We start from the raw sequence: 14786 nt of genomic DNA on the forward strand, positions 1-14786 counted from the left end.
CACAAGATTTGAAACCGAAGTATTCACCATTCAAAGCCACATTGACCCAGCTATTTTCCAGGCTCTAAGCATGCCTCTCAGCCTTTGTACTCTGCAGTCACAGACTTCATCTGCAACATGGACAACATCCTACTTCTTATCTTATGTCAGACAAGACAGGGGAATATAATTCACTGACATTTTTATTGACACTATTTTTAACGAAAGGAAAATATATCACAGTAGTTCTCTCCACAGGAGGAAAAACATTCAAGGTCTGCAAAAAAATTGCTCCACGAGTCCCACAATTCTAACCGATCTTCCTGTCTTTTTAGGATTCTCTGACACATTGACCCCCAGTTGAGGCAGCAGCAGAAAATGGGGCAAAGATGTGAAAACTACACAAGCGAAGGACTTTGCTATCACTCTACAGACATCCTTTTTTGATCTGCCCTAAATTTATCTAAAATGAAATTCAAGGGATGCAACTGCAACACTCAGGAGGACTACAAAGATAGTGTGAGGCTATGCAGGGAGAAAATTAGAGGGGCCAAAGCCCAACAGGAGCTCAATTTGTGTAATGCTCTTAAAGTCAGTAAACATGATTTTGTAAATACATAAACAAGAAAAAGAGGACTGAAGAGAATATCCACCCTTTATTGGATGTGAGGGGAAACACAGTGACAAGAGATCATCTCCTTAATGCCTTTTTGGCCTCAGTCTTTAGAAGCAAGACCTACATTTCTCTGGGTACCCCATCCTCTGACCACCTGGTAGACAGGCATGGGGAGCAGAATGAAGCAGTCATAATTCATGAGGAAATGGTCACAAACCTGAAAAACTATTTAGACATATACAGGTATATGGGACCAGGAGGGATCCACTTGAGGGTACTGAGGGAGTTGATGGAAGTTCTTGCCAAGCCACTTTCCACCATTTATCAGCAGTCCTGTCTAACAGGTGAGGTGCAAGCAGTTGAAGGCTGGTGTTCCCAGGGCTTAGAATCAGGGCCAGTTCTCTTCAGTATCTTTATCAAGATTTGGATGAGGGGATTGAGTGCATCCTCACTACGTTTTCAGATGACACCAAATTAGGTTAGACATAAGGGTTGATCTCCTTGAGGATAGGAAGGCTTTGCAGAGGGATCTGGATAGGTTGGGCTGATGGTCTGAGGCCAGCAGTATGTGGTTCAACAACGCGAAGTGACAGGTCCTGTGCTTGGGTTCAAACAACCCCATGCGGTGCTACTGGCTGTGGGAAGAGTGGCTGGAAAGCTGCCAGGCTGAAGGAAACCACTGAGGACTGGTTGATAGATGACTGAATATGAACCAGCAGCATGCTCACGTGTCCAAGAAAGCCAACAGTATCCTGACTTGTACCAGAAATATTCCAGCCAGCAGGGCTAGGGAAGTGATTGTCCCTCTGTACTCATCTCTGGTGAGGCCACACCTCTAATACTGTCTTCATGTTTGAGCCCCTCGCTACAAGAAAGACACTGAGGTGCTAGAGGATGTCCAAAGAAGGGTAAACAGAGCTCTTGAACAGCTTAGATAAGTAGACTTACAAGGAGCATCCGAGGGACCTGGGGTTGTTGAGTCTGGAAAAAAGGGGACTTAGGGCAGACCGTATCATTATCTACAATTACCTTAAAGGGGGCTACAGAAAAGTGGGGATCATTCTCTTTTCCCAAGCACCAAGTGTTAAGATGAACAAAAATAGGCTCAAGTTGAACCAGGGGAGGCTTAGTTTGGATATTAGGAAAAATGTATTTCCTCAAAGGGTTGTGAAGTATTGGAACAGGCTGCCCAGGGAAGTAGCTGAGCCACCATCCTTGGAGATCTTCAAAAAGCATGTAGGTGTAGAGCTTAGTGACATGGGTTAATGGTGGACTTTGCATTGCTAGGGTAAAGTAGCAATGTTGGGCGTACCATGTGTCTGCCAGCAAGGCCATTTCCAGCTCCATTCATGAGAGGTCAGTGTTCAAGGACTCCTCTTTCCAACAAGACACCTTCACACATTTTGAAACTACTCCCAACTGTTATGATTGCCTTCCCCCTTCACGAAAGCCAAAAAGGACATACATGTACATCATTAAAGGATGAATCACCCAGCACATTTCTTCACAATATTCACAAAGACTACACCATGGACACACCAAAAGACATTTTTTTTTCATCACATTATCAGGATGTAATATAATCACTGTGAAAAAAAATAAAAGCTCAGTAATGTTCCTCAGGCAAAACCTGATCAGCACACAGACTTCAAAGTATGTAAACCACAGATGTGTGTAGAATGAAATAACAGACAAAGGAGCATCTGTCCTTCTAAAGACCCTCACACAAACTTCCCCCAACCTGACACCTCAAACCTTCCACAACTTCAATGTTTTTCTTTCACCCTCAGAATTTGCAAGCAAATTTCACCAAAGGACAAGTTCTACAGACCATTTCCTAATACCACAAACCGGCACAATTGCACCATCAAGGTATACCAAGAAGGGAGCTACATTTCTTTGCAACTTTTTAAAGACTACTCAAGAGACAAGGAAAAAGACAGAGAGGAGCTGCTCTCCAACAGAGACTGGGTCATTGTTAGTATATCTGTAAGGGAATGTCCCTCTTCTTTAAGAACATGCACTGCTCCACACAGACATGCCTCTCCTACTAAAATCATATTTACATCCAATCCCGGGAAACAAACATGCATGAGAACACCCTCATATCTCTGGCCTTCTACACAAGCTCCAACTCTGATGAAATACCCAGCTAGTGGCTTACATGAGCAAGACCAATGAACACATAACACATTCCTCAAGATAGCTATGTTGCTACTGATAACTAAACCTACACAACCCGTCAAAAGATCAGGGAAAAAAAAAAAAAAAAAAAAGACAAGAAGCAAAACAAAAGGAAGAATTTAAAGAGACAGCTTGGTAGAGAAACTCACTAGGAGGGCAGCATGGTCTTCCCTGTGTGCAAGAAAATTCCTCCATAGAGCACCAAGAAATTACTCAGGTCTTAAACTGCATGCAGGGCTCTGAAGTTTTCTTCTAGACTATACTGTAGGGGACATATTAAGAAAAGTTCATCAGCTCTTATCAGTTTTTCCATGATGTGACCACCTTATCTCCAATGAAAATGAAACTGTAAATGTAAAGGCTGTACTATGGGACCTTTTCTCATGACAAGTCTTGTGATCTAGTGGATATATTCAGTTTTAGCTTCTGTTTCATTTCCCTTATACTCAAAAATTTATCTCCAGTTGGCTGATAGGACCTTCTCAAGGGAGATTAGGATTTGCTGCAATACTAACTTGGCATTTGCAAATAAAAAAACCCTCTCATAAATGGGAAATATGAAGCACAACCTTCCTGAAAACAAAGATCTGAAAATGTAATTACAACTTAGGAAAAATGCTGCAGGACAATGCAGATATGGGTGGACTAAGGAGGCTTTTCACAGGTAATAAAAGCCATTATACTTAGATACCATAGCTCTACATGCACGGTTTCTGTGCAGAACATTTTAGCATCAGAAGATTAGCATTGCCTTTCAGAACAGCAAAACCAGTATAAAGTCATGCATAAATGCTGCAGGAATTGTCAAAATTATGACATCAAATGTAACAGATGCTACAGAAATTGGCATTAAAAATGAAATCAAAGGAGTGCCCAATCAAATTAAGTGCTGACACGTCTATTACCTAACATCATAACCATCCTCTCATCCTCAGTCCACTACATTCACAGCATACAGTTATGCCACTGTCAATAACCAACTCCTAATTGTATGTTAGTCACTGATAAGGGCTTATTTGTAAGTGACGTTTTAAGGAAACATAAGGATATCAAAGCCTTTCATCACATAGCAGTAATCTTTCAAATTACATGTATATATGAAAAGAGCTCGCTCAGTCCAACAATTAATAACATCTCCAAGTCTTTTGAGGGTTCTCAGCCACACTGAGGACTACTTTTGACATTGACAACAAACAAGACAAAAATACAAAAACTGCAGGACCTGAAATGGATTTCACTCTTACTCTTCAAACCACATTTTATAACCTACTCAAATATTACACAACACAAATTTAAGTGAGGAAGCCACAACAAAACTGTTGCCATAGTACGTGCCCGCTAGTAAAGCCTGCTCCTTTCTTGAGAAGCCAATGCTCACACACTCCTTTTTCCTCCAACAGCCTTTCACACACAGCACCTCCTTTTACCTCCAACAGCCTTTCACACACAGCACCTCTCAAACACAAGTCTTTTTCTAATTCTTCATCCCTATAATGACCAAACAGACTTCCTAAAAGGACTAGTTGAACAGGCCCTTATCACACCACATGAACAAAAAAAAAGCACCATGGATGCATATAAATACATTTCTATTAATCTTCATGCAGCAACACTAAAGTTGCGTAGAGTATACAGCATGAGCAATGAAGTGAAACATGGAGCCATTAAGATTCTGTTTGCAGGGAACCACACACAACTGACCAGGCACACAGATTATTGGTGTGATATATTTTAAACTATTGATAACCTAAAGTGAACATTTACTCAGGATGCAGAAAAAGGAAAACCTGCACGATACATATCTGTGTAAGAAATGAGCAACCATATGGCAAGTGAGAAAAAAGTTCCTCTGGAGCAGAATTGCAAGTAAAAGGCCCCACTCATCTCTGCCTCCCACACCAAGGATAAGGCTGGCAGCAGAGACTGTGCTTCACTCCCTCGAGCAAGAGGCAGCCATCCACAACCCGTTGCACAACAAAGCTGAGCATTGCTGAGAAACCAATCTACCCGCTCAGGAATGAGAGCAAGAAGGATTCAGAAAAGAAAGAAGAAATGAAGGAAAAAAGGAAATCCTTCGTGATAAACATCAGGAGACAGAATAAACAACCAGATGGCAAGTGTAAAACTAAGATAAGCCTAGCCAGAGTGGAGATGCATGCAAAAGCCACCTCTCGTATCCTGCCCCCCGCAAAAAGTATAACGCTGGCAGCAAAGCCCGCACTTGCCTCCCCTGAGACAAGGGCAACCACGCACAAGCCACTGCCGAACGAAGCTGGGCCTTCATCAGCAGCTAACGTCCATACCCGGGAACGAGAACGGAGAGGGAAAGACAATGAGCAGGAAGGGAAGCAAGCGCCGAGAGGGAGGGCGTCGGGGTGTCCGGAGCGACTGACTCACCGGGAGGGCGTCGGGCGGTGCGCCGCGGGCGCCGGCAGCGTCTTCCCCGAGCAGCGGCGCGGCCTTGTCGGGCGCCGGCCGCGCCGGGAGGGTGTTGCAGCAGCTGTCGGCCGCCCAGCGCCGCTGGCTCTTGCGCGAGTCGGCGGTGAGCGACACCTCGTGCGAGTAGGAGTGCAGGAAGGCGCGGACGCCGTCGATGCCCACGAAGTGCGAGGCCGGCACGCCACGCAAGGCGCCGCTGGCCGGCGGCAGCAGCTGCGAGCGGCGCCAGCGCCGCAGGCGCAGCGCCAGCAGCAGCAGCAGGAAGGCGACGAAGAGGCACGACACGGCCGCCACGGCCAGCACCAGCCAGCGCGTCAGGCTGCCGCCGGGCTCGGCCGGCGCCGCCGCGCTGCCCAGCTCCGACAGCAGCTCGGCCACGCTCTCGGCCAGCACCACCGTCAGCGTGGCCGTGGCCGACAGCGCCGGCCGGCCCTGGTCCTTCACCACCACCACCAGGCTGTGCCTGGGCGCGTCGCGGGCCAGCGGCGAGCGCGCCGTGCGCACCTCGCCGCTGTGCAGCCCCACGCGGAACAGCCCCGGCTCCGTCGCCTTGGCCAGCTCGTAGGACAGCCACGCGTTCTGCCCCGCGTCCGCGTCCACCGCCACCACCTTGGCCACCAGCGCGCCGGGCTCCGCCGAGCGCGGCGCCAGCTCCACGCCCGTCCAGCCCGCGCCCGACGCCGCCGCCATCGGCGGGTACAGCACCTGCGGCGCGTTGTCGTTCTCGTCCACGATCAGCAGCCGCACCGACACGTTGCTGCTCAGCGCCGGCGCGCCGCCGTCCTCCGCCCGCACCCACAGCCCCACCTCGCGCACCTCCTCGTAGTCGAACGAGCGCAGCGCGTACAGCGCGCCCGTCTCCGCCTGCACCGACACGTAGGACGACAGCGGCGCGCCCCGCACGCGCCCCTCCGCCAGCCGGTAGCGCACGCGCGCGTTCTGCCCCCAGTCCGCGTCCCACGCCCGCACCGTCAGCACCAGCGCGCCCTCGGCGTTGTTCTCGGGCAGACGGGCGCTGTAGCGCGCCTCCGCGAACACCGGCGCGTTGTCGTTCACGTCCAGCACGCGCAGCGCCAGCACCGCGCTGCTGCGCAGCGACGGCGACCCGCCGTCCGACGCCCACACCGTCACGTTGTACTCCGACACCTCCTCCCGGTCCAGCTCCCGCGCCGTCACCACGCTGTAGTAGCTGCCCACCGAGCTCCGCAGACGGAACGGCACGTCGCCGACCAGCGAGCACCGCACCTCGCCGTTGGCGCCCGAGTCGCGGTCCTGCACGTGCAGCAGGGCCACCACCGTCCCCGAAGGCGCGTCCTCCGAGATCTCGCTCAGCGCCGACGACACAGTCAGCTCGGGCGCGTTGTCGTTCACGTCGGTCACCGAGACTGAGACCGTAGCCGTGTCGAAAAGGCCACCGCCATCGTGTGCCTGTACCTCCAGTTCATAGGAGTCTCCTTCCTCGAAGTCCAGGCTCCTCAACAGCCTGATCGATCCCGTCTCGGGATTCAAGTAAAAAATACCCTTTTTCTCGGCTGTCACTTTTATCATCGAATACTTAACCTCGCTGTTGAGTCCGTCGTCGGCGTCGGTGGCCGTGAGGGTGAGGAGCGTGGAGCCCACGGGCACGTCCTCGGGCACGCGCACAGCGTACACCGCCTGGCTGAACACGGGCGCGTTGTCGTTGGCGTCCAGCACAGACACGCGGATGCGCGCCGTGCCCGTCCGTGCCGGCTCGCCGCCGTCGCTCGCCCTCAGCACCAGCTCGTGAAACGCCGCCTCCTCCCGGTCCAGCGCCTTGGCCAGCACCAGCTCGGGACGCTTCTCGCCGTCGGCTCCCGCCTGCACGGACAGCGAGAAGTGCTCGTCGCCGCTCAGCTCGTAGCTCTGCAGGGAATTCACTCCCACATCCGGGTCGTGAGCCTTAGGCAGGGGAAAGCGCGACCCCGGAGCTGTCATCTCGCTCATTCTCAGTTCATTTTCTCCTTCCCCAAAGCTGGGTGCGTTGTCGTTAATGTCCGTGATTTCCACTTCGATCTCGTAAAACTTCATCTCACCGTCCACGATTACCGCACAGCGCAACACGCATTGCTCCATCAGCCGGCACAACTGCTCTCTATCTAGCCTTTCCGCCGTCACCAGGTGGCCGCTGTTCGCATGCAGAGCGAAATACCGCGTCCTACCTCGGTCCAGGATACGTGCGCCGCGGTCGCGGAGGACCGCCAGCTGCAGCGCCAGGTCCTTGGCCACGTCGCCCACGAAAGAGCCCTTGGGCAGCTCCTCGGGCACCGAGTAGCGCAGCTGCCCGCACGCCGTCTCCCACGCCGCCACCAACACGCAGCACAGCAGCGCTCGCTGCCTCCGGCCCCAGCGCCCTTCTGTCGCAGCGCACATCTCCGCCACGGCCTCGCCGCCACCGGACGCCCGCCAACAGCTCCCCGCCGCCGCCCCGACTCTTCGCCTGCGGCTCCGGATCTGGCCCTCGCTTCGGCTCCCGCTTCGGTTCCCGTCCCGGGCTCCGGCCCCGTTGCCGACCGCTAGCGCCCGCCCCTCCGCCTCCCTGTATTTCGGCTCTGCACCGCGGGGCCGCTCGCAGTCCGCACGGCCGCCGACACAGCGAGCGAGCGAGCGAGCCGGGCCGCAGCGGGCGGGGCTGGCTGCAGCGCTCCGCTCCTTCCTCTCCTCTCCTCCGTGGTGAACAGCGGCGCCCGCAGCCTTCGCCCGGCACTGCACGCACGGCTCACAGCGAGCGCCGCCGCCGGTCTCAAACCTTGGGCCCCCGTGAACACGGCGACACGGCCCAGAATCTGTGCGTTTGCGTCCGCAACACCTTCGAATGCATTCTCGTCTTCACGGTGGTCATGACCTGAGAGAAGGCAGAAGTCTGCCTCTGTCTTTCTTCGTTCTACCACGTGGCCAGTAGAATTGTTCGTGTTAATCCGACCTCTAAATAATTGTTAGTCTTACCCTAGTATTGCAGAGGCACCACTTCCTCCACAAATCGCAGACCTTATTCTTTTCCTTAGCTTTTCCACAGTGTATGAGCATCTCATTTGTGTTGTCGTTCCAATGTCAACAACTGATATGAAACTCTTCTCCCTGGAACGGAGTAGCATCAAGTAACCAGTAGCTTTCTTCGGCTCTCTGAGAAGGCTGTGCACCTCACTCCATATCTCTGCTGCAGGAAAAACAGTTTGGGTACTCACCATTGATCGGTTTCCCCAACTATAAATGCAGTCCTTGAGACCAAAACAGGTGAAGTCCTCGTCTTGCTTTTATTCACTTAAATGGATTTACAGAAAAATGCCTACCCAAACAGCAGAAGAAAACCCCATGGCATTCACTGTGAAGGCAGCGATGACCTACAAGAGATGACTATGGTGTTGTACAAACTGGTGTAAGAAAAAGCAGTACTTGGGATCAGTTATCAAACAGATCCAGGTACAAAAAAAAAAAAAAAACCACAGCAGGAAATTTCTCCAGTACTGTTCTGGTTTTACTCAGGTGGGCAGCCAATCTCCACCACAACCACTCTCTCACACCCCTGCCTCAAAGAGAAGGAAGAGAAAATAAGATGAAAAGGGCTCAACGGAAGTGACTCTCAGCATAGGGAGATTAATAACATTTATTGCCTATTACTAAGAAGCTAGAGGAGTGAGAAACAAAGAAAACAAATTAAGAACACATTCCCCCCATCCACCCTGTTTCACCTGCTCCACCCAAGTGGCAACGGGAATGGGGGCATGAAGATTGCAATCAGTTTACAGCACTTCGTTTCCACCACTCCTTCACAGTCACTCTTTCCCTGCTCCAATGTGGGGTCCCTTCCACGGGATACAGTCCCTCCTGAATTGATCCTGCATGCGCTTCCCACAGGCAGCAGCACTTCAAGAACTGCTCCAAGTAGGGGTCTGTACCACGGGATTCATCCATCAGGAGTAAACTGCTCCAACATGGGTCCCCCATGGGCAGCAGCTCCTGACAGTTCACTTACTCCTGTGTGGTCCCCTATTCACGGGCTACAGGTCTAGCCTGAAGTCTGCTCTGGTGGAGGGTCTCCACATGCTGAAGCCTCCTTCAGGTAAGATCTGCCTGCTGCTCCACCATGGGCTCCTCCACGGGCTGTGGAGTGGAAATCTGCTTCGCCATGGTACACCAGGGGCTGCAGGGGGACAACGTGTTCCACCATGGTCCTCTCCACAGACTGCAGGGGGATTTCAGCTCTTGTGCCTGGAAGACATCTTCCCCCTCCTTCTTCACTGGCCTCGGTGTCTGCAAGGCTGTTCCTCACTCCTCACTCTCCCAGCTGCCGTTGTGTATCATTATTTTTTTTAATTTATTTTTATTTTTTTTTAATTTTCATTTTTTGTTTTCATTTTCATTTACTATTTTCATTTTCATTTATTTTTTTTCCTTTTCTAATTCTGCTTTCACAGAGGTGTAAACAGCATCATTTATTGGTTCAGCTATGGGTAAGAGCAGGTCCTTATGGAGCTGGCTGAAAGTGGCCTTTATCTAACATGGGGCAGCTTCTGAATTCTCACAAAAGCCACCACTGCAGCCCCCCCATTACCATAACCTTTTAACGTAAACCCACTACAGCACGAAGCATTAATCATATTTTCCTGATTCTGTCATGCAGAGTCAGTGGATCTCATTCTATACAGTAAGCACTCACATTCATGGATAATTACACATCCTGCCCTAGGGACATCATACAGACAGGGAGGCTTTCTGTCTCCAGTCCTCCTGGAGCTGAGAACATCCCACAGGTAGCTGGCACTGGCCTGAAGCACTCCACACCAGTTCCTCTGTGTAGCCAGCATCACTCTCAAAGATGACACATAATGAGAGTGTGCAGTGCTTCAGGACCTTCTGCTATCACTTAAAGGCAGCAACGGGTAGGAAATCATGCCTCTGCTACACAACTTCCATTCTGCAAAGCATTAGCATGTCTCTCTTGATTATTTCTGATTATAGATACAAAGCCTAAAAAAAAAAAAAAAAAAAAAAAGTATATCAGGTACTGACCTTAGCACAGTGCAAGGAATCAAACATTGCACAGCCAAATGCCCTGCTGACTCTTCCATCTTCCCCAGTGGAATTCAGACTTTTGTCATCACCCTGCCTGATCACCTCTTTCTTGGGCTAAGCTTATTATCAGAGAATTAAAGTTACCTTTCAGGGCAGGGAAACCAGGATTAAATGGTGCGTGAATGTTGCAGGAACTGGTACAAATTACGAAATCAAACCTTTGCCTGAACAGTATCTCTGCTGAGCCACCCATTTTTCACATTCAAAAAACAAATAAACAACAAATTAACCAAAAACCGATCACCATCCATGCTCTATGTTCACAACATTCAATTACAGAATCACACGGAATCAAAGAACATTAGGGACTGGAAGGAACCTTTAAATATCATCTAGTCCAATTCCCCTGCCAGAGCAGGAACACCTAGATCAGAACACAGGAACGCATCCAGGCAGGTTTTGAATGTCTCCAGAGAAGACTCCAGAACTCCCCTGGGCAGCCTGTTTCACTGTTCTATTACCCTCATCATGAAAAAGTTTCATCTCATATTTCAGTAGAATCTTCTATTTTCCTGTTTGCACCTATTCCCCTTGTCCTATCATTAGATGTCACTGAGAAGGGCCTGGATCTATCCTCCTGACACTCGCACATTACATATTTATAAACATTAATAAAGTCAACCCCCATTCGCCTTGCACTAGTCATAATAACCAAGTTCCAGCTGTATGTAGGCCACTGGCAAGAGTGTTTCATCCACTGACAATTAAAGGAAACAAAAGGATATCAAAGACTTTATCCTGACTGTGGTAAACATGCATGCTGTGTATGGAAACAGTTACCCAGCTACCCCAACCGAACAGTCCATAACAGATTTTCCTTTTTTTTTTTTTTTTTTTTTTTTTTGCCCCCCCCTCGCCCCCACACGAGGACACTTTTTTTCATTGACAACAAACAAGGCAAAAATGTTAAAAACGCAGAACAAGAAATGGAATCCAATCTCACTCTTTATACAACATTTTTCAACCTGGCCAAATATTAAGCAACACATATGCAAGGGATGAAGCACAAAAGGAGCAGTTTCCCTGACCATTTTGCCTCCAAAGAATTCAGGTATACAAGACCACCTCTCTGCTCAACCCTTCATTATGCAGGCACAGAAAAGCTGCGTGGAGTATGGAGGAGAAGCAGCCAAACGAAACATGGAGACACTAAGGTGCTGTTTGAAAGGAATTTAACAGTTCCGCCAAAGGACAATGGAAATTGGGATGTCATGCCCTAAACCCTTGATAATCACAAGTGCACATTTACTACGAATGCTGAAAACCAAAAGGAAAATCTGAATCATACATCAGAGGAAGAAATGAGCAACCACATAGCAAGTGAAGAAAAACAACAACACCACCAACAAACACAACAAACTAACAAACAAAACAACAAAAAATCCCAGTTGTAGAGAATTGCAGGACAAAAAATGCTCTCATCTAGTGCCTTCGGCATTACGAGTAATGCTGGCAGCAGAGCCCCCTCTTGGCTCACCTGAATGAGGGGCAGCCACTCACAACCTGCTCCTCAACGAAGTCCTGGCCTGTTAATAATAGAAACCTCCCCGGCCGGGAAGGAGAGCAGGGAGGGAAACGCAAGGAGATGCATGCAAAAGCCACCTCTCGTATCCTGCCCCCCGCAAAAAGTATAACGCTGGCAGCAAAGCCCGCACTAGCCTCCCCTGAGACAAGGGCAACCACGCACAAGCCACTGCCGAACGAAGCTGGGCCTTCATCAGCAGCTAACGTCCATACCCGGGAACGAGAACGGAGAGGGAAAGGCAATGAGCAGGAAAGGAGGCAAGCGCCGAGACGGAGGGCGTCGGGATGTCCGGAGCGACTGACTCACCGGGAGGGCGTCGGGCGGTGCGCCGCGGGCGCCGGCAGCGTCTTCCCCGAGCAGCGGCGCGGCCTTGTCGGGCGCCGGCCGCGCCGGGAGGGTGTTGCAGCAGCTGTCGGCCGCCCAGCGCCGCTGGCTCTTGCGCGAGTCGGCGGTGAGCGACACCTCGTGCGAGTAGGAGTGCAGGAAGGCGCGGACGCCGTCGATGCCCACGAAGTGCGAGGCCGGCACGCCGCGCAAGGCGCCGCTGGCCGGCGGCAGCAGCTGCGAGCGGCGCCAGCGCCGCAGGCGCAGCGCCAGCAGCAGCAGCAGGAAGGCGACGAAGAGGCACGACACGGCCGCCACGGCCAGCACCAGCCAGCGCGTCAGGCTGCCGCCGGGCTCGGCCGGCGCCGCCGCGCTGCCCAGCTCCGACAGCAGCTCGGCCACGCTCTCGGCCAGCACCACCGTCAGCGTGGCCGTGGCCGACAGCGCCGGCCGGCCCTGGTCCTTCACCACCACCACCAGGCTGTGCCTGGGCGCGTCGCGGGCCAGCGGCGAGCGCGCCGTGCGCACCTCGCCGCTGTGCAGCCCCACGCGGAACAGCCCCGGCTCCGTCGCCTTGGCCAGCTCGTAGGACAGCCACGCGTTCTGCCCCGCGTCCGCGTCCACCGCCACCACCTTGGCCACCAGCGCGCCGGGCTCCGCCGAGCGCGGCGCCAGCTCCACGCCCGTCCAGCCCGCGCCCGACGCCGCCGCCATCGGCGGGTACAGCACCTGCGGCGCGTTGTCGTTCTCGTCCACGATCAGAAGCCGCACCGACACGTTGCTGCTCAGCGCCGGCGCGCCGCCGTCCTCCGCCCGCACCCACAGCCCCACCTCGCGCACCTCCTCGTAGTCGAACGAGCGCAGCGCGTACAGCGCGCCCGTCTCCGCCTGCACCGACACGTAGGACGACAGCGGCGCGCCCCGCACGCGCCCCTCCGCCAGCCGGTAGCGCACGCGCGCGTTCTGCCCCCAGTCCGCGTCCCACGCCCGCACCGTCAGCACCAGCGCGCCCTCGGCGTTGTTCTCGGGCAGACGGGCGCTGTAGCGCGCCTCCGCGAACACCGGCGCGTTGTCGTTCACGTCCAGCACGCGCAGCGCCAGCACCGCGCTGCTGCGCAGCGACGGCGACCCGCCGTCCGACGCCCACACCGTCACGTTGTACTCCGACACCTCCTCCCGGTCCAGCTCCCGCGCCGTCACCACGCTGTAGTAGCTGCCCACCGAGCTCCGCAGACGGAACGGCACGTCGCCGACCAGCGAGCACCGCACCTCGCCGTTGGCGCCCGAGTCGCGGTCCTGCACGTGCAGCAGGGCCACCACCGTCCCCGAAGGCGCGTCCTCCGAGATCTCGCTCAGCGCCGACCGCACCGAAATCTCGGGTGCATTGTCATTCACGTCGGTCACCGAGACTGAGACAGTAGCCGTGTCGAGAAGCTCTCCAGCATCTTGTGCCTGTACCTCCATTTTGTAGGAGTCTCCTTCCTCGAAGTCCAGGCTTCTCACCAGCATGATCGATCCCGTCTCGGGATCCAGGTGGAAGATCTCCGAGACTTTTGTAGAAATCCCTTTAAATGAGTATTTCACTTTGCCGTTGAGTCCGTCGTCGGCGTCGGTGGCCGTGAGGGTGAGCAGGGTGGAGCTCACGGTCACGTCCTCGGGCACGCGCACAGCGTACACCGCCTGGCTGAACACGGGCGCGTTATCGTTGGCGTCCAGCACAGACACGCGGATGCGCGCCGTGCCCGTCCGTGCCGGCTCGCCGCCGTCGCTCGCCCTCAGCACCAGCTCGTGAAACGCCGCCTCCTCCCGGTCCAGCGCCTTGGCCAGCACCAGCTCGGGACGCTTCTCGCCGTCGGCTCCCGCCTGCACGGACAGCGAGAAGTGCTCGTCGCCGCTCAGCTCGTAGCTCTGCAGGGAATTCACTCCCAAGTCCGGGTCATGAGCCTTAGACAGGGGAAAGCGCGACCCGAGAGGTGCCATCTCGCTCATTCTCACTTCATTTTCTCCTTCCCGAAAGCTGGGCGCGTTGTCGTTAATGTCCGTGATTTCCACTTCGATCTCGTAAACTTTCATCTCGCCCTCCACGATCACCTCACAGCGCAGCACGCATCGCTGTATGCCCTCGCACAGCTGCTCTCTATCTAGCCTCTCCGCCGTCACCAGGTGGCCGCTGTTCGCATGCAGAGCAAAATACTGCGTCCTATCTGCCGACACCACTCGGGCGCCGCGGTCACGAAGTGTCGCCGGCTGCAGCGCCAGGTCCTTGGCCACGTCGCCCACGAAAGAGCCCTTGGGCAGCTCCTCGGGCACCGAGTAGCGCAGCTGTCCCCACGCCGCCTCCCACGCCGCCACCAACACGCAGCACAGCAGCGCTCGCTGCCTCCGGCCCCAGCACCCTTCTCTCGGTGTGCACATCTCCGACACGGCCCCGCCCCCACCTCTCCAGCTCCGTCAGGAGCTCCGGATCAGGGTCTAGGTTCGGTTCCCTCTTCCGTCCCGCTTCGACTCAGGCCCCGCCGTCGCCCTATGTGGTCAGCCCCTCCGCCTCGCTGGATCTCGGCTCCGATCCGCGGGGCCGCTCGCAGCCTGCCCGGCCGCCGACACAGCGAGCGAGCGAGCCGGGCCGCA

General features: G+C 53.7%; 2 protein-coding genes across 2 annotated transcripts; both read right to left on the reverse strand.

The window, feature by feature from the left end:
• Window positions 1–5062: 5062 nt before the first annotated feature.
• On the reverse strand, window positions 5063–7609 carry LOC311214696 (protocadherin gamma-A10-like; the record flags this gene model as incomplete). Its single annotated transcript, XM_084295422.1, has 1 exon — window positions 5063–7609. One exon carries the CDS (start codon window positions 7607–7609, stop codon window positions 5063–5065), a length of 2547 nt encoding a protein of 848 aa, XP_084151548.1.
• A 143-nt stretch (window positions 7610–7752) lies between these two features.
• LOC311214697 (protocadherin gamma-A5-like) lies at window positions 7753–14573 on the reverse strand (the record flags this gene model as incomplete). The annotated part of the gene is made up of 2 exons (XM_084295423.1): window positions 7753–8081; window positions 12047–14573. 2 exons carry the CDS (start codon window positions 14571–14573, stop codon window positions 7753–7755), a joined length of 2856 nt encoding a protein of 951 aa, XP_084151549.1.
• Between the last annotated feature and the right edge of the window lie 213 nt (window positions 14574–14786).

Source organism: Netta rufina (genome assembly GCF_964035555.1).
Source record: "Netta rufina genome assembly, chromosome: 14".
Lineage (NCBI taxonomy): Eukaryota > Metazoa > Chordata > Aves > Anseriformes > Anatidae > Netta > Netta rufina.